Here is a 27,538-nt window from a genome sequence, read left to right as displayed (position 1 = left end):
CATAAGAATATCATCTCACTCAGGTGACAGTTTCAGGTGATCACAGTTCACATGTCATCCAGAGGTTAAACTAGGTCCACCCGTGTACGGCGTGCGTGCAAAACAGGATTTACCTTGTCGTGAAAGTATCACCAAAGTGAGAGTGAGTGAGTATTGTTTTACGCCGCTTTTATCAATTTCCATCAATAACACGGCGGGGGACACCAGAAATGGGTTTCACGCATTGTACCCATGTGGGGAATTATCACCAAAGCTGTCTTCAAATATTACGACATGCCATTTTACGACATGCCAGTTTCATATAAACAGCTAGCAACACCCTCCTATTCATTAAATATAGTACCCACACTTAACTAAGGATCACAAAAATTCACAACTTCACGTAAACGTAGATTCATAATTTGAAATTGTATCCATTTAAAACTGGGTAAATAATAATATGGTAACCCCTCTTTAGGTAAACAGTCACTTTAATCTAAGCTTATGCACTTGATACATGAGTAACCATAAACATGGTTTAAAGGCACCAATCCACCATTTTGCAAATCATGGAACGAGTCACTGACAAGTACACAACACCTGTCAGTAGCAGGTATGGGATCCACAAGATGCAGTGACATACTGAAACCTAGGCTCCATGCTTACAATAAGCTTAGTTATTTAAACCAAATTGACCCCACATAATAGCTTTCTGTTGAATCCATGATTTGATTCTTAGCAAAGTGTGAATAGTATATATGGATGACTTTAAAGATCCAGCAAAATTTGCATTGGCACAACAAAAAGAGGAGCAGCACAAATATTTTTATTGCTTTTAAAAAGAAAATATGACATGTTGTTGCCTTTTGGCAGTTGTGGACAAAAGCAGTGTACCCAGCGTTGTAAAAGCATTCCACATCGGTTCACAGGACTATACAGAGGCAAGACTTGGACGAAATATCGACTGGCATTTGACCCGTTAATGGCGGTTTTCTTTCTGCATAAGAAAACAGGCGACCTGCTTCATACAAAGGGATTATGTCTGAACTTATTATCTTACATGAGAAAGGAAGCTGTTGGTTTTCGATATATTACAGTGGAACCATACCACAGCGATAACTGGTTTGGTTGGGTTTAATAACTCGACTTTGGGCTGTATTTCAATTATACCACGACATGTCAGCTCATTGTACGAAAACAGCTTCGAATCCAGTTCAACCCACGTTCACTGTGTATCCTGGTACAGTTAATGTTGCCCAACTTTGGTACCCTGAACAGATGGAACTGTAGCAGGTGCAGACATTATTTTGTATAATTGCATTAGGGACCGTTCATAATTTATGGCTGAAGTGCGTGATGATGATTGTAAGGGGTGGAGGTGTAACCCGTCTTGTTCTGGGGAGGTAGGGGGTCATCAGTTTTGTACACATGCAGGGGTGGGGAGCAATATCAGATAATTTTTTAAAATGCATAAAATTATGGAAAGGGTGCATTTTGTACATGACATGTATGGGGTGGTGGGTGGTGGGAAGGGGAGGTGGGGGTCATTCACATTGTACATGCTACTCCATCAAAATCATCATCACCTCTCCCCTAGCCATAAAGTATGAACAGTCCCTTACCCGCTATTGTTACACTACAATATAGAAAATTATGTATCACATCTTTTCTGCATAACACTATGATCACCGTACACAAACCTACAGCAGGATGTGGACATATCGAGAGTTCAATATCCCCTGACAGTGTCATACTAATTGCATTAAAAGATGGAACTTGCTCTTACCCTGACTAGCGTTCAGTATAAAATAAGGACTGGTCCCCTCAGTACAATGTGCCTGAGTGTTGCATCCACGTCCACGTCTCAGTCTGGACCAGTCCAAGAACGCATGCAGGGATGTCGCTTTATACGTGAAATAAAATCCAGATCTATATTTTATCTGTAAGCATTCATCAGTATCTCAACCCCTAACTCGTCCACTTAATCTAATTTCACCTATAAAAATCAAATGCTCCCATTTCATTCGATATCTCCATCACCATACAAAGTATATCAACATATGTTTGATATCAGGTTATATAAACATGTTGCATCAGAACAAGCATCTCCCCACAGCAACTGGCTAGTCCAAGTCCAAATTCAACTAAAGACAAACAAGGCTGGAATTTCGTGGCTTGATCGTAGCGCAAACAATGGCTACTGACCAATAAGATTGGACCTGTCATACCACTTGATTGGTTTAAACAAAATGGCGGCGACCACTCAAGATGACTTGATCGACAAGATCTATATTGTAACAAAATGGGTGCATCAAATTATTTTTCATGTTAATTATAAACATGATGTGTTTGATTGGGGCTGATCGGGGTGGGGGGGTGGGGCTGGGGTTGGGGGGGGTGGACATCTGTGGACGCCAAATCCTTCTATCGACCGAAATGTGCACGTTGTTATGAACCAGATGTCGATTTTGTTACACACGTTTTGATTGGACTACACGTAGACGGAGACTAGTTAGTTGTTACCTCAGAAATCCCATCCTTGTCCTGCAATGGTGTAAACTGGACTTTCACAGTCAGTTAACTCAGGAAGATACAGAAAGAGGCGCGATATATGGCATGCATACAATAACAAACAATGCGTTTACCATCAATGTGTATAACTGAAAAAATAACAATGGGAAGAGTCTGTTCCCTCATACCGCCCAGCATGGACAAAAACAAGTTCGTTGTAGAATGTGGAAGTACCATACCATACAAATATGTTATACAAAATTATACAAAAATTATAAATATTACAAAATAATCCCTTGAAATCCAAAGAAATACTGAATGACCGGAATTTTTGGTTTTGTCCAAAAATGTGTCCTTAATTTAACACCATATTTCAAGGTCAAAATTTATTTCACAGTCCTTTTAACCAAATAATATTTATCTCCTCGCACAGGAATTCGAATTGACCACCATATATATTTAAGACCATCTGCGCCTATCAGTATAACATCCTTCAGTGAGGACATACCATCTTACCACCGTATTTGCAGGAATTTACAAATTGCCATTCTAGGCTTGAGGAAAACAAATATCAGTGATGGTTATGTTGAGCAATGGAAGGGAATTCTGACATTCACATGAACCTTCTGGTCACAAAAAGCAGAAGCGGGACAAAAAGTATAATTTTCACAAATAGGACAGCAGTTACTTGTCAGCAATGGCGGCTGACCATGTAAAAACGTAAGCACACGTTTTTTCATTTATAGAATAACCGTATATATCACTTCCAAGAAATCACGGCAGTACTTTCATGATTTCATAACATCAACTTTCAAATATAGACAATTTACCTACCTCTCTAATCTGTAAACTTACATAACAATCAATATAGTATTTACATTTATCTATGCTTTATGGTTGTTGACCAAAATACATGGCAATGTTGAAGCAGCCTAGCCATATCACAGACATTGCATTTTTTTTACGTAAATATACATTCTATATCACAATAGTTTACTGTTTTGCGTACATTAATACAAGATATTTCTTACCGATTTCAAAACACCAAAACCATCTAACAAAGAAGCTCTGGCTGAAACACATTCGTAACTACTCGCCTCTTTTCGTGACCTACAAGAAGACCTGTATAGGATGCCATTATTGCCAAGAATCGTGACAACCAATTAAATCGCGCGTAGTAAAATGTGCAATGAGGTCAAATAGTTTCTTTGCGATTATCGATTTTCATTATTATTTCCGTGAACATAAAATTACCTTGTTACTAATATTTGTTCACGACATAAGAATTTACTAAAAGTGACTTTCGTATTGTGTTATGAATTACTTGGCGTTTTCTAGAAGTAGCCATGTTTGGAAATTCAGAGTTATCTTTTTTGGGAAATAGTCCTAGACTATTCTCATCTCCGTGTCCGTTTGCGCTTTGACAAGGCCCAGTCGTGATTATGGCCACGAGAGGGGTAGTGTCGCTATCCGGCTTGCCGGAATTACACGAGTAGTTACGAATGGCTGAAACAGTGACACATGCGTCGAGACAGACAGATTTCCAAACTTCCGGGGCAAACACTTCCGGAGACAGACATCCGGCGATTCACTTCCGGGCATATATTTGCGGTCACGTCAACACAACTCCAGTAAACACAAACATTACAAAAAGCTCAAGACCGTAGCTTGACAGAATTAATTGCACAATAGGGTAAACAGTAGCGTAGATCCAGCAGTACATTGAGTTCCTGAAGACAAGAAGTACACGACTGGGAACGTGTACCGAAATATATATTTGAGACGTTGCATGTATTGGGCATTCGAAAGGTTGTTTCCCATTTAGACAGAACAAGCACATTATCCATCGAAACAGTACGAAAATTAGACCTTTCCTTTCTGAAAGCTTTGAGTGCCTATGTTCAACAGTTCAACAGGACATCCACCGCTTTTGTCAGACGATGACGTCAGCAGTGTTATGCAGTCAACATTTGGCCAGCTCGCCATAGGAATTCAAATATGCCGCCATGTCTATTCCCCCAGATCCGCCTTCCAGAAACGGGTGGGACAGGAGTTGCTCAAAAGTCGCCCTTTCGCGGTAATTCTTCTTTAAACTAAAAGAGAAAAGAAGAAACCCTTTAAACGAATTTTACTTGAGTATTTCCAAACGATAAATCGAGGGTTATCGTCTCTGTTGAAATACTGATATCCATTATAATATGAAATGAACATTATAGGCATCTAATTAAATTCCGAAACGATATGAAACAGCACTTCATCACCACATCATCTTATGTAGATCCGTTTTTAGAAATTACTAGTTACTTACCAAACTGAAACGAAATCTTCAAATTCAGACGAGAACTCTCCAGATGTAAGCCTCGGGGCGTCCTGCTCTACAATCTTGACGAGCAATTCAAACTGGGGGCCATAGTCGGAGTAGGGGTATTCTCCAGTCGCCATCTCAACCTGAAGGAAATGTGTTAAACTGGAGTATACGTGCATTTAAAGTGTTTATTTAACAGTTCCGATAATTATTAATTCAAACGTCAACGTCATGAATCACTATAGTCTGTTTGCAGTGAAAACGTACCCATGCATTTCACTTTATACATAAAAGTAAATCAAATAAAGTGAAATTAAGATTGCGAATCCTCATAATCTTACCTTGCCAATTCAACATTTGAATGTCAGAATCGAATCTTCATAATTTTACCTTGCCAATTCAACATTTAAATGTCAGAATTTTATTCAACTTACGATAAAAGTTGTGTGACAATCGAACATAGATTCAAATCGCTATTATTGGTTTGTACTACAAGGGGGTAAGCACATTAAATGAAACACCGAGAACAAGTAGGGTTGATTTAAGTTAACGCTCAGCACGTACCGCACGTGCATTTGTTTCACTGTTTTTCATCTACTGCGCTTACCCCCCATTCGTCATCACTCGCCCCTTTCCGTAACCTCCAAGAAGACTTGTCCCCGTCCCGATGCTTGTTATGTGCGAAAATACGACAAACCAATCAGAACGCGCGTAATGGATGCAGTGCTTTGATAAAAATAATCCCGAACACTTAATCGTTTATGGCGTTGTGTCATTGTTTAAAAAAATCATGACAAATATATATCGTCATGTTGAAAGTACAAAGAACGTAGCTAAGAGAATTGTACTGCCTAAGGTGAAGTTTTTAATAAGTATAATGCGATTGACGGTGAGAGATCCAAATACACGCACCTGCGTTTGTTCATATAACGTCTCTCATGGGTCCAACTGAGCGTATTTCTGACGTTCTTGCGGGGCTTGTTATGGAGTTTAAAAACAATTATATTATATCTGTATGTAACAAATCAACTGTAAATCTTTAAGATTGGGCACATATTTCACATCTTTGGGGATATTTTAGTCTGACTTTTTGGGGGTCATTCATATTTTATTTCAGCGAATTCATTTAAAATTCCACCAGGGGTGTGACAGCAAGGTTACACGAATGATCAGTTTGAGTATATATCATTTTTGAGTATCTGCTTTAGGATTTAATTTAGCTGAAAAGAGAGATTATTTTATTTGCAGATTTAATAAAACAAATCCCAGTTGTCATTCTTAAACTCTGTCTAGAAATATACATTTGGAAATATAAGGTGAACAGCTGGTTATAATTACGTTAGAATATGTCTTTAACATTTGTTCTCCTTCGTTTATTTGTATCAAAAGAGGTTTAATTCTTTAAAATGAATAAATAAAAAACAAAACAGCAATACAATGTACGAGTACTTCGGTGATAAGTACTCTTGGAATCAAAGAGGAATTGAGTTATCGCTCTTGTTTCAAAATGTTCTGATGTTCAAGCATCAATATGAAATCCTTCCAGAGGGGCACGAGTCGCTATTCGGCTTGTCCCGGAATAACGCGAGCTTGTCACGAATGCTTACCCCCTTGTAATACAAACCAATAATAGCGATTTGAATATATGATCGTTTGTTACACAACTTTTATCGTAGGTTGAATACAATTCTGACATTTAAATGTTGAATTGGCAATGTAAAATTATGAGGAATTGCAATCTTAATTTCACTTTATTTGATGAACTTTTTTGTTTAAAGTGAAATTCATCGGTACGTTTTCACTACAAACAGACAATATAATCGGCGTATTTGTACGCTTCGGTTACTCATGAACAACACCGGTGAGAGAGTATGATTTTATACCATTTTTATCAATATTAGAGGACTATCATGGTAGGGGACACCAGTAAGGGGCCATACACGCTGTACTCATCAAGAGAATCAAACCCAGATCTTCGACATAACGAGAGGACCCTTTAACCACTGCGCTACCTAACTGCAGATGATGTCGCAATGTCACGAACATGTCCAGATCTAATTAAATGGCTCTGGGAAAAAATGTTACCCACAAGAATGATCCCTAGACTCCATACATCAGCTCGAGGGTCTGTGACAGAGAGCCTTGAACAGCGCTCAGTGTGGATGGTGTTTGGAGTTATCTCCCCTGGGTCCGGTTCCGGTGGATCAATTCTGTCGGGCTGCATTGAAGCACCGTAGAAAAAGATCATTGTGTAGCACCATAGTAATTAATAACAAAACAACGAATATGCTCTCTAAATATAATTTACTTTATGGAATAAATTGTAACAAATAATGAAACGGGTGTTCGCCTACCCCTTCAAATGCGACTTAAGCTTGGATAAGGTGAGATGAGTTTATATTATCAGAGACCATATAATCTATTATATGGTCTCTGATATTATAGATGTACCGTTTTTTCATGAAACCATTTACTGCTAAACCATAAACATTTCTAAAGTCTTCTAACGCCATTTTCTCTGCCAGGAGCCTCTTATGTTTTCGTGTTTTAAGTTGGATGGTATCCTCGATAATCTCCAGGGTATACTTAACGATCACTCTCCACTATGCCCTGGATGCATCCACGGATAACTATATTACCTCCCTTTGCTGGCTCCGCATTCTCACAGTAGCCAATCAGCTAAGCCGCCGTTACATCCTTGCCAGCGTCAACAAAGATAGCGGTCGCAGTCGCGAAGGTTTGTTCGCAGTGCCACTCAGATTATATGAAAGAACTCTTTCTACCAGAGTACCTCTGCATCAATTGTGTTGCTAAGTTTAAACGGTTAGATAATTTAAAAAGCGAAAGTGAGTTATGATGGGTTCGCTCAACTTCCCAGCGTAGACACCTGATTGGATAAAAAGCCAGCCAAGGGAGGTAGTAAAATCATCGGGCCAAGCCGTGGATGCATCCAGGGTATGGTGGAGAGTGATCGTAACGTATACCCTGGAGATTGTATCCAGGGTGTCACGAATCTTAGGCGGATCTTATGCTGTCTGTTATTTCACACGTCCTTTTCCCATAATGTTCTAGCCGCGCATACGACAACAATAGACAAGGAAACGACAACCACAATAATAATGTCTGGTGCAGATTGGTGTATCGCCTGACATATGTGTAATATTTCAACAAATCCGAACCTTTTTACTATTTTTATAATCAGGCAAACAAAACCCTATTTTACATACAAGTTGTATATGAAAAACTGACAGGAGAGCAGCCTCTGCTGGACATAGACCAAGATAGGGCTAGAGAATGTATGTGAGCTACTCAATTCCAGCAGCATGCCATTGGACATGGCAAGGGACAGCCGTAGAGCTTTTTAAGGACTGAGGTGAGGTGAAATTGGGTTTAACGTCGTGCTTGAGAATATTTTGCTCATATGACGACGTGCATGCGTGTGTATGTGGGGCTGCTTGTACTAGCCCAGACTTAAGCTGGTTTTATAGTGCTAGCCCACTGAGATACCACGCCGCAGTGAAGCATGAATACCCCACTCAGACACATTATACTCCGAGCCGACCAGTCCTAGTTGTACCCATTATTGCCGAGCGCCAGGCAGGGACCAACAAGTACCATATCTTAACGTCTTTTGGTATGACGCGGTCGGGGATCGAACCCGCGACCTTCCGTTCTCCGGGAGGACGCTCTAACCACTACATCACGGAGGAGGTCCTTTATGGACTGACAGGTGTTATATTAATACATGTAAAGCCATCTGCGTGCATCAGTGGATGAAATCGGCGAAATACAAATGATGATATGTTATTATAATTATTATTTATAATTGGTATTAGCAGTATGACTTACCGCCATGTAGGGGCACCTGCCGTTATCACGTGGTCGCGCCATGGCCCCACGTTGCGTATACCGTACCCCGAAATCCCCGAGCTTCACCTCTCCCTTCGAGTTCAGGAGGACATCAGCGGGCTTTAAATCCCTTTGTGTGACCTTAACCTTCTGGTATAGGAAGTCTAGACCCTGTATCACCTGAATTAAAGGTCAAAATTAGTTAACCTTAAACTCACGTTACCTCAGACCATTCCATGTCGTAAAGTAGTTTACCTTTTACCCGTAAGAGTTCACTAAATGCCCAAGCATGCAGACTGAAAAGCAACTAAATGCAAAATTTATTACAAATTAGTTATAGAGATAAGGTATTTAAGACATGAATTGTTGTACAAATAACACGGCATATGATGAATGGATAAGGAGCATCGAACCGTACATACAAATAATAATGCCATTTTTAATATCCATACAAGTTTCACGTGTTTTAAATGCCTACTAACTGTTTGACTGTATTATCTTTCGTTTTAAATAATTAATGCGCAATATGGATGGCACAATTACTGACGCAAATATGTGGTAACGTAGCTGTAAAACATGGCATCACATCATAAATAAAACTGACTGACTGAGTTTAGTTTTACGCCGCTTTTAGCAATATTCCAGCAACATCACGGCGGGGGACACCAGAAATGGGCTTCACATATTGTACCTATGTGGAGATTCGAACCCGGGTCTTCGGCGTGACGAGCCAACGCTTTAACCAATAGGCTACCCCACCGCCGCTCATAAATAAAAACACTTAACAATCATCATAATTCTTTCTTGCTAAAACAAAAGCAAAATAGTCTGTAAATAACCATTAATCTGCAACAACTAAATACTAAGTCTGCAACTAATAAACAGTACAACTCGGTAACAAAAACGTTATTATCACAAACATGCAAATAGAAAAACTGTTTAGAAAACTAGATAAAATGTTTATCAAACCAGAGTTTATTAGTGGCAGGTAATCACTGATTGCTCTGTCCCAAACTTGTGTTATACCAGAACGAGGCTTCAATAATAGAGCTATCTTTATTGGGCCTTCTACTTTCACATCCTAACAGGGAGTGATAACAATGATGTAGTAGACACATTTCCATGGCAACCTACTAAGTTCTTCCAGATTATGGGCAAGCGTACTACTCACGGGTTGGGCTATCTTGGCGAGTGCAGTTTCTGGAATTCTGTCGCCCCTGTTGTAGACTGTTTTCTGGAACTTGTCTAGTGAGGTGTCCATCGGTTCCATGCACACCCACACGTGTCTCTAGCAAACAAACAAAGGAATGTTTGTAACGTCATAACATAGTTATACTTACGTATTAAACAGATCTGTTTAATGTTATTTGCCACTTGAGTACAGCTTGAGTACAGCATATGGAACCAACATCTGTACAGAGGAATGTAAACATAGGTGGGATGGGATACCGCACTGGTATGCAGTGCCTGCGGTATAGTCTGTGTATTTGAAGCACCCTTAAAATGGACGAAGAATAATGGCTGGGTTTGAACTGTATAGTTAATTACATTTCTTGTATTTCATCAAGGTTGCCTCCATAATATTTTAAAAGCTAAACGAATTACTAACTGTTCCTGAAGATAACGGACAACGTTGTACTTGTATTATTTGTTAATATACTTCATGTATGTAAAGTAGGGTTTTGATTGAACTGGATTATAAAAATAGTAAAAATGTTCGGATTTGTTGAAATATAACACATATGTCAGGCAATACACTAATCTGCAGCAGTATTATTGTGGTTGTCGTTTCCTTGTCGATAGTTGTCGTGAGCATACTGAGTGCTAATAAATATATTTTTCGGAAAAAAAATCCAACTTAGAGGCTCCTGCCAGAGAAAATGGTGTTGGAAGACTTCGAAAAATGTGTTTTAGCAGTAATTGGTTGTCAATAATTTCATGAAAAAACGGTACATCCGTGTTACAAAATGTCACGCACAATGGATAAAATGTCACCAAAATACGAATGATATAGAGTATGACACAACCAAACATCAAGCACATAAACATGACATCCAGTAACGCTGCTATGACATTCTCTGACACAACCACACCTACAACACGTGGACATGACACTCTCTGACACAACCACACCTACAACACGTGGACATGACATTCTCTGACACAACCACACCTTCAACACGGGGACAAGACATTCTCTGACACAACCACACCTACAACACGTGGACATGACACTCTCTGACACCACAACACCAACAACACGTGGACATGACATTCTCTGACACAACCACACCTATAACACGTGGACATGACATTCTCTGACACAACCACACCTACAACACGGTGACGTGGCATTCTCTGACACAACCACGCCTATAACACGTGGACATGACACGCTCTGACACAACAACACCTACAACACGTGGACATGACATTCTCTGACACAACCACACCTACTACACGGTGACGTGGCATTCTCTGACACAACCACGCCTATAACACGTGGACATGACATACTTTGACACAACCACACCTACAACACGTGGACATGACATTCTCTGACACAACCACACCTACAACACGGTGACGTGGCATTCTCTGACACAACCACGCCTATAACACGTGGACATGACACTCTCTGACACAACAACACACCTACAACACGTGGACATGACATTCTCTGACACAACCACACCTACTACAAGGTGACGTGGCATTCTCTGACACAACCACGCCTATAACACGTGAACATGACACTCTGACACAACAACACCTACAACACGTGGACATGACATTCTCTGACACAACCACACCTACTACACGGTGACGTGGCATTCTCTGACACAACCACGCCTATAACACGTGGACATGACATTCTCTGACACAACCACACCTACAACACGTGGACATGACATTCTCTGACACAACCACACCTACAACACGGTGACGTGGCATTCTCTGACACAACCACGCCTATAACACGTGGACATGACACTCTCTGACACAACAACACCTACAACACGTGGACATGACATTCTCTGACACAACCACACCTACTACAAGGTGACGTGGCATTCTCTGACACAACCACGCCTATAACACGTGAACATGACACTCTGACACAACAACACCTACAACACGTGGACATGACATTCTCTGACACAACCACACCTACTACACGGTGACGTGGCATTCTCTGACACAACCACGCCTATAACACGTGGACATGACATTCTCTGACACAACCACACCTACTGCATGGTGAAGTGACACACTCTGACACAACCACACCTACTGCATGGTGACGTGACACTCTCTGACACAACCACACCTACAACACGGGAACATGACATTGTCTGACACAACCACACCTACAACACGTGGACATGACACTCTCTGACACAACCACACCTACAACACGTGGATATGACGTTCTCTGACACAACCACACCTACAACACGTGGACATGACATTCTCTGACAAAACCACACATAGAACACGTGGACATGACGTTCTCTGACACAAACAGACCTGCAACACGTGGACATGATATTCTCTGACACAACCACACTTACAACACGTGGACATGACATTCTCTGACACAACCACACCTACAACACGTGGACATGACACTCTCTGACACAACCACACCTACAACACGTGGACATGACATTGTCTGACACAACCACACCTTCAACACGGGGACATTAGATTCTCTGACAAAACCACACATAGAACACGTGGACATGACGTTCTCTGACACAAACAGACCTACAACACGTGGACATGACATTCTCTGACACAAACACACGTGGACACAACCACACAATTATTTCCAAACATGTTTTTAAAGTGGCGTTTCAAACATAATATCTACTTCAATATGTTCATTGTGGTGCAGGTCCAAATGTGCGTCAGTGTAAATTTGGCCCTGCACATTTTGTAATTATTTCTCTAATACTATCACCCCTATTAACAATGGCGTCTCTAACCCCGACAACAATCAATGAATGAGTGAATCACACTGGGAGGCGGATCGCCGCGTCATTCTCAAGAACCACGGGGTTGTATACGCCTGTTTTTTATTCCTGTGTGTTCTATTAGTCACGTTGTAATGTCTGCAGCCTCACTGGGCCATGCATAAAACGTAATACGTCTCTGTATTATTCCAAACGACGTCAGTACAATACGACGCTCTCCACGACCATGCTCATGTGTGGGGACAAATATATATTTTGTACGGATTCAACAATAAGCAATCAATATATAATAATGTTGAAAATAAAAATAGGAAAAGAAAATATCTAAACCATGTCAAAGTTAAATCGAATTGAGACTTTTTTACTACTTTTGATTAAAAAACTAATCATCTCCATTACTCGCTCTAAACATAACCGTTTTCCGATCCCACGCGAAGATGATCGTCTGTATTTTGTCTCAATTCTACGATGATAAATAAATACCCTGGCGCCAATCGCTATTTTGTTTCGCGTGTGATGTCGGCATCTCGGTGTCTCTTTTTGTTGCTTTCTGCAGAATAACTCTTGCACATTAGTGTAAAGAAGCAGACGGGTAATTTTAGATAAAACAAAATTATTGTAATCGTAATGGGCCCTTGGTGTTTATCTCAATGGAATAATGATAAAATATCCTGGACAATCGAAGGTGGGGTTAGGGCTGACAGCATAGGAAACAGGGGTGGCTTTAGGGGGGCATCTGAATTATTGGAACGCATTAGAAATTTGCAATACTATCGCATGAAGTTGCCCAAAACGCATGGGTCATTCACATTAAAACTATGAACCCTTTTCAGGTAGATATCGGTAGATTAACGATGAAGATGTTACGTAGTTACGGGAGATAACTCTGTTGACTTGTTTATTGTTTTACGCGACACTCAACAATATTCCAGCTATATGACGGAAGTCTGAAAATATTCGAGTCTCGGGCAGACAATCCAGTGGGCATCGACCAATTATGAGCTGCATCAACCCTGGCCACCCGATCCCGTTAGTCGCCTCTTACGACAAGCATGGGTTACTGAAGACGAGTTCTAAGCCGTACCTTCACGGATCTATCGGGCTTGAACCAGACGAACCAACAGGTGATACTATGGCCGACGATCCACGCCGTCAGGCATTATATGTCCCCGATTCTAACCCGGATCTTCACGGGAAGGAGGTAGTTCTAATTAAAGTATCTGTGAAGATCCGGGTTAGAACTGATCTTCAGTAACCAATGCTTGTCGTAAGAGGCGACTAACGGGATCGGGTGGTCAGGCTCGCTGACCAAGTTGACACATGTCATCGTACCCCAAATGCGTAGATCGATGTTCGTGCTGTTGTTCAGAGGATTGTCTGGTCCAGACTCGATTATTTACAGACCGCCGCCATATAGCTGGAATATTGCTGAGTGAGACGTAAAACTGAACTAAACTCACTAACTGATTAAAGTGGTTTCGATTCAGTGCTATTTATACAGCGTTGCAGTACATCACAACAGGTCACCCTGCTCTTGTTCCACATTTACCACACAGAAACCAACTAACAGGGTAATCTGATACTAACAATTATTCTGAATTTATATGCACAAGGTATCAAAATATTTCATTTTTAATCCAACGAACAATAAAGTACATTGACGTAAGATGATATTTAATGACTTTCTTACCATGGCAACAATAAAGTAATCGTTAGATATTCATCAATTCAATAAAACGTGAGGCTGATGACATTTTAAAACTCTATTTTAAAACTGTTCAAGGTGTATGTGCCCATTTACAGTGGACGGATACGATTGAGTTCGTAGGGTTTCAGTTTTAGAGCTACCTAAACTGTTTGCCTTCAAATACATAAGCCAGGCAATGCACGTAGAGATTTTGTTTGTGTGTATAGGTAATGGCACATGATATGAGGCGGGGTGTTTGGCAAGGATAGTGGTAAAACTATACTAGAGAATGTAGTTTGAACTCACAACATTGATTGACTGTTGTTGGTGGCGGTTAAACGTCGCACTCAGCAATATTCAAGCTAAATAGGGGGGCGGTGGGGTAGCCTAGTGGTTAAACGTTCGCTCGTCACGCCAAAGACACGGGTTCGATCCCCACATGGGTACAATGTGTGAAGCCCATTTCAGGTGTCCCCCGCCGTGATATTGCTAAAATATTGCTAAAAGCGGCGTAAAAACCAAACTCACTCACTCACTCCAGCTATATGGCAGCGGTCCGTACATAATCGGGACCAGACAATCCAGGATCAACATCATGAGCATCGATCTACGATGACATGGGACAAAAAGTAAGCGAGCTTTACCACCCGGTCCCATTAGTCGCCAGTCATGACAAGCATGGCTGGACCTGACAACAGGGGTGAGCGAATTGACAGCTTACATGTTAGGAGTTTCAGTACATATATAGTTCAGTACTTCAGTACTTCAGGGATATAAACCCATTCTATGGGCGTCACGCTATTGTTCTCGAAGTTGAATCTGACACACACACAGGAAATAACTGGCAACTGTGAACAAAATTTAAACAGGTTGAACGGATGCACCTATCCGTCATTCTACCATGACTTAAGTAAATACTGGATTGTGGTTGGCTAATTAAAGTCATTTAGAGGTATATAATCACGTTATACAGCACAAAGTACACATATGAGTTTGTAAGAGCCACCACAGTGACTCTTCTGTCACAGTAGAGGTGCGGGAAATCGTCAAGTTGACAGGGCGCAAAATTCAACAGTATCTAAATTCGGTACAACATGCATGGACTTCCCTACTCTACTCTTACTTTTTGCAAAGTACCAATAATTAGATATCAAAGACTCTATCTCAGTCATACAATCATGTTGACCTGGCGCAAACTGCTCTCCTGTCGCATCTTTCAAAATTTCCAATATGCAACGTAAAGGTAAAAAATGACTTCCGAGAAAAGGTCAAGGCCATGAGGTTGTTGCCATTATTCGGGTAGGGAAAGGGTCTACGGTGGAATTTAAAAGTGAACCAAGCTTTTAAACTTATTTGATATATGTTTTCCAATTTATCAGTTAATGATTGGTGATTAATGCATTGAAAAAACATAACGTTATTTGTTATTACTGAATCTGGAGTTTGTTAGTTATTGACGGGTTACCACCAAACACCCCGTTTCGGGCGATACCACTTGAGATTGGAATGCAAGGCCGCTTCACGTATTTACTCGTAACCAAAGAAAGAGTTCCAACTGAAATTGTTCATAAAATTGTCATGGTAGAACGGAGATAAACATACTGTGTGGGAAAACCAGAGGCATATAACGAAATTATAATAGCTCTAAATTTGATTTAAAACCGAACGGTCTCCCTAATTATACAGAAATACAAATAAATTACTTGGTTAAAGTGGGGAAATCTTTTCTGTGAACAGATCCTCGTGATGTTCCATAAAACTGATCTTCCAATTTGAGTTTTCTGCTCGAGAAATTCCAACTAAAATTCCTACTAGTTGAATATTTGTTTGTAATTATCCTAGTCAGCAGTATTTCAACCATATGTCCGGGGGACAGTTATAATAGAGTCTGGACGAAATAAGCCAAACAATGTATATTATGGGAAACAACCCAAGCAGTGGGGGTATGGTGACCTATAATGAAACAAGCCACCGAACCTGACCATCCGAACATATTACCCCCGTCCACTAGTACAGGCCGCTTGGGACCTGTCCTATTTCGCCATTCCCACGGGCAAGCTTCCAATAGGAAAGCGTTGTACAGTTTGACATGTCTTTTTTCTAAACTATGTTTGGTTCCGCATTGGTTTCCCAGTAATTAATGGACTAAGGGCTAGCGTCATGTACATGATTCTATTTAATCTACGTATATGGACATGTCCTTGTTATCATATATATGTGATTCTATATATTTAAATAAAATGGTTTCAGTCCAAATGAAAATGTGGTCTGATAGTTTTTTTCGTGGTGAAGAACAGGTTGGGAGGAAGTGACAAGGTCCATATGAATAAACAAAAGTAAAGAAATATAAATCTTTTTTACAAAAATAAAAACTGCTCGAGGCCTAGATATTAGAAAATGTATTATTTACTATTTATGTGTTTGCGAATTTGCACACGTCAGCGTAAAATAGTATGTTTAAAAAGGGGGCACCCGTGCGGCCCCAATCTGGTTTGGCTTATGTAATGCTCCATAAACCTTTATATCCCCGTGTCATAAATGTAAACAAACACTTTTCTCGCACTTTAAGTGAGTCACCGCAGGGCTAAATATAACGCTCACAACTTCGCGCTGATAGATTACATACGCTGATACCTTATGATGTACGTGTTATAGTAGGGTGCTTCTGCCTCTACATCTATAATGAGCTTCATTTATACAAGCTCCTCTGTTCTACAGAGTCCTTAATGTCATCTTTTAAGCGCCGCATGAGTAGGTTTAAGACAGCGTCACACGTAATTTGATTCTCAAACGAACATCTAACAAAGGAATGTATGGAGAAGTTGTTCACAAATGGATATTAGTCATACCGGAGTGTTTCGGAGATAACTGGTTCACACACTTGAGGTAGGGGTACGACATTCGGATAGAACAGTACGCGAGAGATACGAGTTCATGTAAGACAGACAGTGCTGCGGCCAAGCAATCAAACTTGCTTCACACATTATTCACATTTAGCGAATGAGTGAATTTAGTTTTACGCCGCACTCTGCAATATTCCAGATAGATGGTGGCGGTCTGTGAATAATCGAGTCTGGACCAGACAATCCAGTGATCAATAGCATGAGTATCAATCTACGCAAACAGATGACATGTGTCCACCAAGTCAGCGAGCCTGACCACCCGATCTCGTTAGTCGCCTCTTACGACAAGCATAAGTTACTGAATATCAGTTCTAACACGGATCTTCACGGGTTATTCACTTTTAGGAAATATAACCCAGTACATCTCTGTGACGAATGAACCATTTAAGAAGGAAATCCATCAGTTCTATGTGAAACATAGAAATTGGGTTTAACTCTGCCTTTGATAATATTCCAGTTAAATAATGACTAGTCAAATTAATGTGGCGAGAAACCTTGAATTGATGTTTGTCTGACACGTAGGGTCGGATCGATTGAGCATCTAACCCAGAATCATAGGTGTACCAAAGGGACGTTTCTGGTGCCTTAGGCGACTGAGTAAGCCTGTATTACACTGGGTGAGTGAGTGAGTTTGGGTTTAACGGCGCTTTTAGCAATATTCCAGCAATATCACGGCGGGTGAACACCAGAAATGGGCTTCACACATTGTACCCATTGGCGTTAGGAGCGAAGGCTTTAACCACTGGGCTACCCCACCGCCCACTACACTGGGTGAGTATTGGTTAATCCAGTCTTACTAATATTACAATCTGTGTCTTGACTTCAACAATCACTTTGTGTCTTGACTTCGAGATTCAAGATATACCCCCGTCTTTGTCGCAAATGGCGATGGCTTGTAAGTTTTAAGAGTTGGACATTGTTCTTAATATCAATCAGTGGTTTGACTGGTCCAGAAACCAAAAAGTAACGGATCGAATTTTGCTAAAAGCGATCATTAAACGACAAACAAACCATATACTGTATCGACATGTCGAATCGATTCCTGCACGTCCTCATGACGACTGCTTCCTGAGCAAGGTTCTCTGCGTCAAAGACATCGTGTAGAAAGTCAAACCCGAATACTGGTTTGCGAACAACGGGGATTATGCGAACCTTCTCAAATCTTCGTAACAAACAAGCGAAAGACCCCATACCCAAACGTGAAAGAGAAGTATTTCCAGTACGTACATCCCTGAAGAACGCTCCATATACGGACACGATGTCTGGACAGGGGCCGCAACTCCGTATAGTCTCGATGTCCTGCAGCAAATCGCTGATTTCATCTCGGTCCATTCTTACCAAGATTCTCTGTAAAAAGACAACAAACACATGAATGGTATTCTATACTTCCTATATATTTTCCTGTAACATCTACCGCCAGACAGACATCGCTGGAGCGCATGAATCTCACCCAATGATACAGCTCATTGGGGAGTCAATATACAGTCTTATGTAGAGTCTCTGAGTCTGTGCACTGCCGATCAATGAATGAAATGAGATGAAAGCCCCACTTGCATTATGCTGTATAATAGTGTTGAGTTATAACCGGCGTATATCAAATGCCCCCTCCAGCTATTGACTCCAACCGTTACATAACTTCCTCTGTTCTCAAGGAGGTCAAGACATCAACTGACTCGGAATCCGACAATCACAAGCTTCATTAACTGATGAACTGACATAGGTTATATACTTACAAAAGAAAGAAATGCACATATGATACTGACTGACAGTCAATCAGAACGTACGGGTGTCTCGATTACAATCGGTTGTGTCGAACCTCGGATAACACGAAGTATTTACGTAGGTCTCTTCAACTTCGACACAAGGGTGTTTGATTGTATGTCAATGTGAACGAAATAAAGTACATAAACCATATGTTATTAGAATGAATAGGATAGTGTCATTCTTTCTATCGCTGCAAGGACCAAATTTGTGATACATTATCTCTGTTCCGGACACATAACCGCATATTCTAATGGACTCTACGTGAGTCAAAGCACGCATCACCAAACTCTGAAAACTTTTATTCGATTCCTGTGCCGCAACTACTGACTTTCAGTTCAGGGTGAGTGAGTAGGTTTAGATTCACGCCGCTGTTAGCAATATTCCAGCAATATCACGGCGGGGGACACCAGAAATGGGCTTCACACATTGTACCCATGTGGGGAATCGAACACGGGTCTTTTACTGCCCCTTAGTATTAAGGAAATAACTAGCGATTTACAAACATGGTGTCCTAGGATACCGAATGCCATTGGCGTAAACACTCAACTCAACACTGAGTTGGTCATTCTAAATCAATCTTTGAGTTTAGAGTAGGTTGTTCTCGAATAACCCCTTTATCACACTCACGTCTATGTGTATAAGGTGTATCGATATAGAGCATCGATATATCCTTGCTTAACAACAATGGTTATCGCCTTGAGCTTGGATAGTGTATCGATATATTGTACATCCATGGGTATCTCTGACAGTTTATGTAAAGTAAGCCGATAATAAAGTATCGATATATCGAATCTTAACAATCATGGCTATCGCCCTGTATCTAAAAAAACCCTTCGATATATAGTACCCCAATCATTATGAATATCGTCGAAAACCTGTATGTAAGGTGCATCGAAATATCGTCTCTTAACTGCCTAGGGCATTACCTAGTGTCGAATGGTTTATCGATATACAGCATCGATATATTCTAGGATCAGTTTACCTCCACTGCATGTGTATATAGTGTATCGAAACACAGTGACGATATATCGTACCTTTGCTACCATAGGTATCGCCTAATACCCGTGTGCGATGTATCGATATATCGTACCTTAACCACCATAGGCATCGCCTAAAACCTGTGTGTGATGTATCGATATATCGTACCTTAACCACCACCGGTATCGTCTAAAACCCGTGTGTGGTGTATCGATATATCGTACTTTCACCACCATAGATATCACCTAACACCCGTGTGCGGTGTATCGATATATCGTACCTTAACCACCACCGGTATCGTCTAAAACCCGTGTGTGGTGTATCGATATATCGTACTTTCACCACCATAGACATCACCTAAAACCCGTGTGCGATGTATCGATGTATCGTACCTTAACCACCATAGGCATCGCCTAAAACCTGTGTGCGATGTATCGATATATCGTACCTTAACCACCACCGGTATCGTCTAAAACCCGTGTGTGGTGTATCGATATATCGTACTTTCACCACCATAGATATCACCTAACACCCGTATGCGGTGTATCGATATATCGTAACTTAACCACCATAGATATCGCCTAATACCTGTGTGTAGTATATCGATATACCGTACCTTAACCACCACCGGTATCCCCGACGGTCTGTGCAGCATATAATCCACATCCCCCGAGTCTCCCTGCCCAAGGGAGCTCAGGTGCTCTAGGTCCCCAGCATCACATGGCACGCGCTTCCCTCCCAGGGTCAACGTGCCTTCTGTCTCTAGATCAACAGGGATAACTTCTTGAGGTGGTCTGAAAGGTAGAATCATGTATATAACAGTTCTTTATAGCCTTATATCGAGGTGATGTAGCATGCCAGGTAGTCATTTACATTCAGAGATCGATACAAAGTAGGCTGCATTTGATCCGAGCGCCAGATGTCGAACCTGATGTAGTCGTCTATAAATAGACCAGGAGTATGCGTAATATATATTAGGGAAACAAATAAAAGCACTATTGGAGAGACACTTTGATTTATTCCCGCCTCGCATCACTTCCAATAGATTTCTCTCGCTCATTAGAGTTATTTGATTGGATGGGAATTTTAGCGTTGTCATTCGAACGGAAGCAAATGGACCCAAAGCATTTATCATAGTGAAATAAAGAAATCATGCCTGGGGAATTCAACGATGAACCCCCGTCGACATTATATACAGTATATTAAAGTTCATGGGCTATCGTTGGTTCCGATATCCGTAATGGATTCTTTGGCGTTGCCTTCTGCTAGTTTGCGTTATGGTAACTGATAGCAGTGACGTTGTCGTCTTATTGCTGTGTCCGGTGTAACTGGTCAAAACGATAACCGACCACACCTCTTTGGATTGACCACAACAACATACTTTTCAAATTACTGTTCGACAACACTAAACTCATAAAACTGAACTGACGAAAATGTGACACAGCATCACGAAAGCCGTTCAGAATACTTCGGAGCATGTTACGGAAGCACACTGATATAACAATGACAGTCGGCGGATGAGTTAATCACATCCCCCTCACATAATGAATAACCATTGTGTGAGTGCTTGAGTTTGGATGAAAACCGACTCTACTGTAGGGGTTCATAACAGATAACGTCTACACCCGTGAAGATCCGGGTTAGAATTGGTCTTTTAATAGCAACCCATGCTTGTCCTAATAGGCGACTAACAGGATGGGGAGGTCAGGCTCGCTGACCTGGTTGACACATGTCATCGTATCCCAACTGCCAAGATCGATGCTCATGACGTAGACACCGGCTTGTCTGGTCAAGACTCGAATATTCACAGACCGCCGCCGTGTAACAAACAAACAAATTTAAACGTCTACTGTCAACTACCATTTGGAATCTGTTCTACGGGTATTTGATCTACACGTGTTCATATACTATTTTAAACACCACCTACTGAATTGAACAAAAAGATACTCACTGTATAGGTAATCTTAGACACCGGCGTATTTTCACCTTTTGTGTACTCTGACCTGAAAAAAATACAAAATACATGCATCCAAATGACGTAGTTCAAGGCACCTCAAACCACCCTGTTCATTCCGCTGTAAAATCGCTTCGGAAATAGCATTATCGCTGCCACGACTATACGAAATGATAACAGCACTTGAGAACAAATAAACCTCTGACATTCCTACCACAAGATTACTTTGTTGTAATCCTACCCCATGGGAAGATATTCTACAACACCAAGCCTGTCTTAGGAAAACATGCCGAAACAATCGAGCTGTACATCCTTCACACTGTATGGGTGCACGCTGCTGGCGAGGTTCTACTTATTCTGTCTTAAGATGCATATAATACAGGATAATGTTCCAAAATTATTGAACATGCTGTTAACGCTTGATGATATTACTTGGGATGAATATAAAACCTTCTTCCTGGTGTTTATGCTTGATTATGAGACACAACCAATCTATAAGCATGAATTCCGCATTTAAGGGGTGAGTAAGTATGGTTTAACGCCGCTTTTAGCAATATTCCAGCAATATCACGGCGGGAGACACCAGACATGGGCTTCACATATTGTACCCATGTGGGGAATCGAACCCGGATCTTCGGCGTGACGAGCGAACGCTTTAACCACTAGGCTAAGGGTAAAGGGGAGGTGGGGTAGCCTAGTTGTTGATATGTCATGATAAAGCGTTGGCTCGTCACGCCGAAAACCCGGGTTCGAATCCCCACATGGGTACAATGTGTTGTCCCCCGCCGTGATGTTGCTGAAATATTGCTAAAGGCGGCGTAAAACCAAACTCAGTCAGTCAGTCTGAGAGGTGAAACACAACCAGTAGGATGTTCGTACCTGATTATGTTACACATGGAAAACAACAAAGCTGTACGTCTTCCACACACATGGACGCTGCAGTCTAATGGCTAACTTCTGCTGATACCAATCATATGATACAAAGTGAGTGAGTGAGTGACTTTAGTTTTACGCAACACTCAGCAATATTCCAGCTATATGGCGGCGGTCTGTAAATAATCGAGTCTGGACCAGACAATCCTCTGATCAACAGCATGAGCATCGATCTGCGCAATTGGGAACCGATGACATATGTCAACCAAGTCAGCGAGCCTGACCACCCGATCCCGTTAGTCGCCTCTTACGACAAGCAAGCAACAAAGATTACAAATAACGTCAAAACATTAGTGGAAACGAGTCAGTAAATGATTATGTTACTTGGTATGTGCCTTAAAAAGAAAGGATTAAACATGCACTATCACATCAAAGCCCCGAGAGTGGACATTTCGTGCTAACCCTAATGAATAAAGGTTCAAGTTACTGTAGACACAATGAAAAAAACAAAGCAGCTGTGTTTAAAAGGTTTTGTAATCTATGTACAGGAAAATCTAGGAGTATGGTCAAATCGGCCATCAGAAGAACGTGTGTGTGTGTCTTTGTCTTAGGGGCAAAACTTCCCCCATCATTCATTCATGTCAGGTCACACGCTACACACCACGGGATATATGTACGCACTAACACAAGTTATGCCTATTGCGGCTTTACATCGTATGATAAGCAAGCTCAGTACAAGTAAATGGTACACCAAGATCATATCAACACCTCGCTGACACGCTCGGGACACAACAAAGCAGAGTTGCTATGTCTGTTGACTAGGGCTGGCTATTTGCTCTCAGTCAGAACTCGGGCGATATAATGGCTCAATTATAGCGTGACCTTTCTCCCTTTATAAACACTCATTCCACGGTGTATATACAATACTTCCCTTTTCTAATATGCTCGCATGACACATTGGTGTGATTCATACCACAACAGTAATCACTCCAGGCCTGTGTAAAAATACACTTTATCTGAGCAGGAAGTTTTGTTCTAATTTATCAGCTTTCAAATGAACCGTGCACATATAGCAATAAGTTTCAAATTTTCTAATACAAACATCCATAGTCGGAGATCATAACTACATTAACACTCCGAAATCGATATTTCTCAAGTTAACAGAATATATGTTGACGAACGATCAATACCCGATTCAAAAGCCAACCGTGATTGTGTTATCTTTAAAATGATTTAATTCAATATGAATTGAATATGGGACTGATAATGCATAATTTAATTAAATCAGAAATATTTCTAGCCAAAATACCATTCATATTGAGCAACCCGAGTCTTCAACTATATATTACATTTCAAGCGTTAATTCAACGTCAGTTATGCCTGATCAAACAGGTGTTTCTTGCGATACATGTTTATCGCAAACTTGTCTAATGTTTTTCAATAATATATTGATAAAGAATTATGTGAGTTAGGCCTAAATATGCCTATGGGTTTGATTCTAAATAAAACATGATAAATGCATCTTTAAAAAGTAGTGACTACAAGTACGTAATTAAAGATGCTTGACAGCGGCCCTCTAATGACTCATGCTTCAGCTTGTGGCAAAATGTTCGCGAATAACATTTTGGGAACGTTTTTAATAAATAGCTTAAAATCTTATTACTGATTGTAGTCGTTCAGAAATACTGATATCATATACAGTAGACATCGATAGATAATAACACCCATCTTGATAAATGGCACTTCAGAAGAAAACACGAATATCATCATGCAGCATTTTAAATGGCTGAACAGCATCAGCTGATAAATTAAAAAAAACATTGACCACAGGATAAAACGGTGTGAAAATTCAGATCCCAAAATCACTGCAACAAAGCTGGGTTGTTTACATGGCAGGTTGGGAATGGTTCGTGTAAACAACCCAATGTCACGACGGTCTTATGCATTCCTCTTCGCGAGAAAGCCATCTGCCGCTCTGCTGGGGGTCGAGGCTAGACCCGTCAATACATGAACTGAGACAAAATACAGCTAGGTGTTCGGGTACCTACAACGTGATTAGAGAAATAAAACGAGTGTCGTATTTACCGTCGTCCTGCATGATGTGAGGGAGCCGGTGTGGTATTCTGCACAGACGTGTCTGTATGGATTCGCATCGTTGTATTATGAGTCAACAAGTGGAAGCCGGTTGCTATATTTAGACACGAGCATCATCTCCGGGGCATTTTCAGGCGCTTCTGTCATTCCCCCTGCCGACTTAAGACGGAAATTATCGATTCGAGCCGAATGTGACCTAACCGAACAAAATACTGATTGCGTATTACACTGTGAATACGTGTCTTGATTCCGTCACCGGTTGTAACATTACAACCGATAGCTCTGAATATGAGACGATGGGGTGATGTGTGTTTGTGTGGGTGATGGGGAGGGGTGGAGTGTGGGGGGAGAGGTAGGCGAGATACCAGTCCCCTGTTGCTGGTCGCAGGAGAGGCTGATTTGAATCGTCTAGCCAGGTTGTGTGACTTGTCTGTCTGTGTCAGTGTGCCCCGACGGTTGTCGGACCCTACGATTTTACGCAATTGTTTGCCTGGTCCAGGCTCGATCATCCAGTTTAAATTCTTATGCCTTGTTTTCCGCTGTCTCACTGGAACTGCACCTTCATATCTATCCAATCTTCTAACCGTGTGTACACGCCTTCCCGATCTCTCCGTTCACAGGAAAAGAACTTGCTTGTTGTTCCCAAAGTAAAGACAGTGATGTATGGGAAGAGGTCCTTTGTCCATGCAGGATCTATAGCCTGGAACAGTCTCCCGCAGAGCCTCAGAGACTGTTGTGACTTTAATTCTTTTAGATCCAGTCTAAAAACACACATGTTCGAGATAGCCTTTGACCTGTAGCTCTTTACCATTAATCTCATCTTTATCCTGTGCGCTTTGAGCATGCTTTAGCATGGATATATGCGCGTAACAAATATGCTATTATTATTATTTAGACGGGACGTGGTGGCACAACTGGGACATTACTAGCGAGCAGCGTTAAACATCATTCACAAACAACGTACATATTTACACTAGGATGGACATGGAGATTTCAAAACCTTATAGAATTATTATAAAAGCGTATGTCAGGTCTAATTTGACTCTTGTTTGTATTTTCTCTGCATTCTTTTTCTTCGTATGCTTTCTAATATTGTTTGTTGTCGTTGTTATTGAAGGTGGGGGGGGGGTGCTCATACTTTTGTTTTTATTGTTTTGTTTCGGATTTCAATGATTTTGTTGAGGGTATTATATTATCTTTCCCTTTTTTGACGACATAACATAATCATGTTTTGTGGCCCTTGGTCAGTTTGATATGTAACGCCGCTCTCAGCATTGTTGTTTTATTGTGACGTCCCCCTTGTAATTCTATCCTAGAGTCTGATAGCAGACAGTTTGTTATGTAACGCCGCTCTCAGCATTGTTGTTTTAATGTGACGTCCTCCTGTAACTCTATCTTAGAGTCTGATAGCAGACAGTTCCAGCTGTGCCGAAACATGGGGCGACACAACCGATCTCCATTTTGCTCGGTTTCTTGGGGCTTTTTGTAACAAACGTGAAGGTTTTTTGTACAAGCATGAGGCGCCGAGGACCTATCCTGTCCCGGAATTAATCCACTCGAGGCATGCCGGTTTCTGTAAAATGGAGTACACTGAATGTTCTTGACATCAACAGTTAGTACCCGATATTGTGAACAGCTCATTGGGATGCTCAACGATGAAACACGAGACAGAATTGGCCTTCAGCAATACACGCTTTAGAAGTGACTGATGGGTGTTCAGGGTAACTGACACAGTTTTGACTGAAAAATATCTTCAGGCCATAACCTCATCCATTACAAACTACAAACAAGACCGTACAGATCCGGGTATAATTGATCTTCAGCAACCAAAGCTTGACTAACGGGATCGGGTGGTCATTGGTCAAGCTCGGTGACTCGGTTGAAGCACGTCATCGCATCCTAATTGTGTAGATGTGTCCTCGAGGTGTCCGTCACAAGATTGTCTGATCCAAGGGTATTTACAAATCTGGGCCATGCAGCTGGAATAATGTTGGGGATGGATTTGAACAACCAACAATGTCGCCAATGCGGTAACCCCATATAAATACTCTTATTTGGCTTCTCTTACACATTCATGGTGCAAGAGCAGATGTGCTCCGAGTTCCAGCTGAATCACTGTGCACTCAATATTCATTCAAATCTGCCTGAGGAGTATACTGCCCCAGCTATCTATGAGGCGATATAGAAGGTTATCAGACATCCTAACGGGTAACATTTTCCTGGAAAAAGGGACAGAGTCACTTGCCGAAGGATTGGTTGGTATGTTTGTTTGTTGTTTAAAGCCGCACTCACCAATATTCCAGCTATATGGCGGCAATCTGTAAATAATCGAGTCTGGACCAGACAATTCAGTGATCAACATCAAGATGCAGCAAGAGCATAGTTATTGTTAGTTTATGCCTTCGTCAGCAACACTGCTGCTATATGGTGACTGTCTTAAATAATCGAGTTTGATTTTTTTTGTTTTGGTTTGTTGTCTAACCTGAACCAAACCTTCCAGTGATTGACATCATGAGTATCGATCTACGAAGTTATGATACAATGACATGTGTCAACCAAGAGGGTGAGCCGGATCCAGTTAGCCGCCTCTTGCTGAAGACAAACCCGTATCTTTACGGATCTAATCGGGCTTGAACCTGACGAAACAAAAGCAGTCTAAGT

The 27,538-nt window shown here is 41.1% G+C and overlaps 1 protein-coding gene and 1 long non-coding RNA gene across 2 annotated transcripts; one reads left to right on the top strand and one right to left on the bottom strand.

The window, feature by feature from the left end:
* Positions 1-1,239: 1,239 nt before the first annotated feature.
* On the top strand, positions 1,240-9,290 carry LOC124284414. Its single transcript, XR_006900542.1, has 3 exons — positions 1,240-1,466; positions 1,512-1,609; positions 9,279-9,290. It is a non-coding gene; the product is annotated as an uncharacterized LOC124284414 (long non-coding RNA).
* On the bottom strand, positions 1,516-24,985 carry LOC124284413 (dual specificity mitogen-activated protein kinase kinase 6-like). The gene is made up of 9 exons (XM_046720501.1): positions 24,869-24,985; positions 21,908-21,959; positions 20,573-20,750; positions 18,442-18,561; positions 9,816-9,932; positions 8,645-8,824; positions 6,885-7,013; positions 4,799-4,938; positions 1,516-4,583 (listed from the first exon to the last, which is right to left on the bottom strand). Exons 1-9 carry the CDS (start codon positions 24,879-24,881, stop codon positions 4,454-4,456), a joined length of 1,059 nt encoding a protein of 352 aa, XP_046576457.1. The 5' UTR covers positions 24,882-24,985; the 3' UTR covers positions 1,516-4,453.
* Between the last annotated feature and the right edge of the window lie 2,553 nt (positions 24,986-27,538).

This window comes from Haliotis rubra, unplaced genomic scaffold, assembly GCF_003918875.1.
Source record: "Haliotis rubra isolate DU_JTF1 unplaced genomic scaffold, ASM391887v1 Scf336, whole genome shotgun sequence".
Classification (NCBI taxonomy): Eukaryota; Metazoa; Mollusca; class Gastropoda; order Lepetellida; family Haliotidae; genus Haliotis; species Haliotis rubra.
Note: the sequence above shows the minus strand (reverse complement) of the source record. Positions and strands in the feature narration are given on the sequence as shown.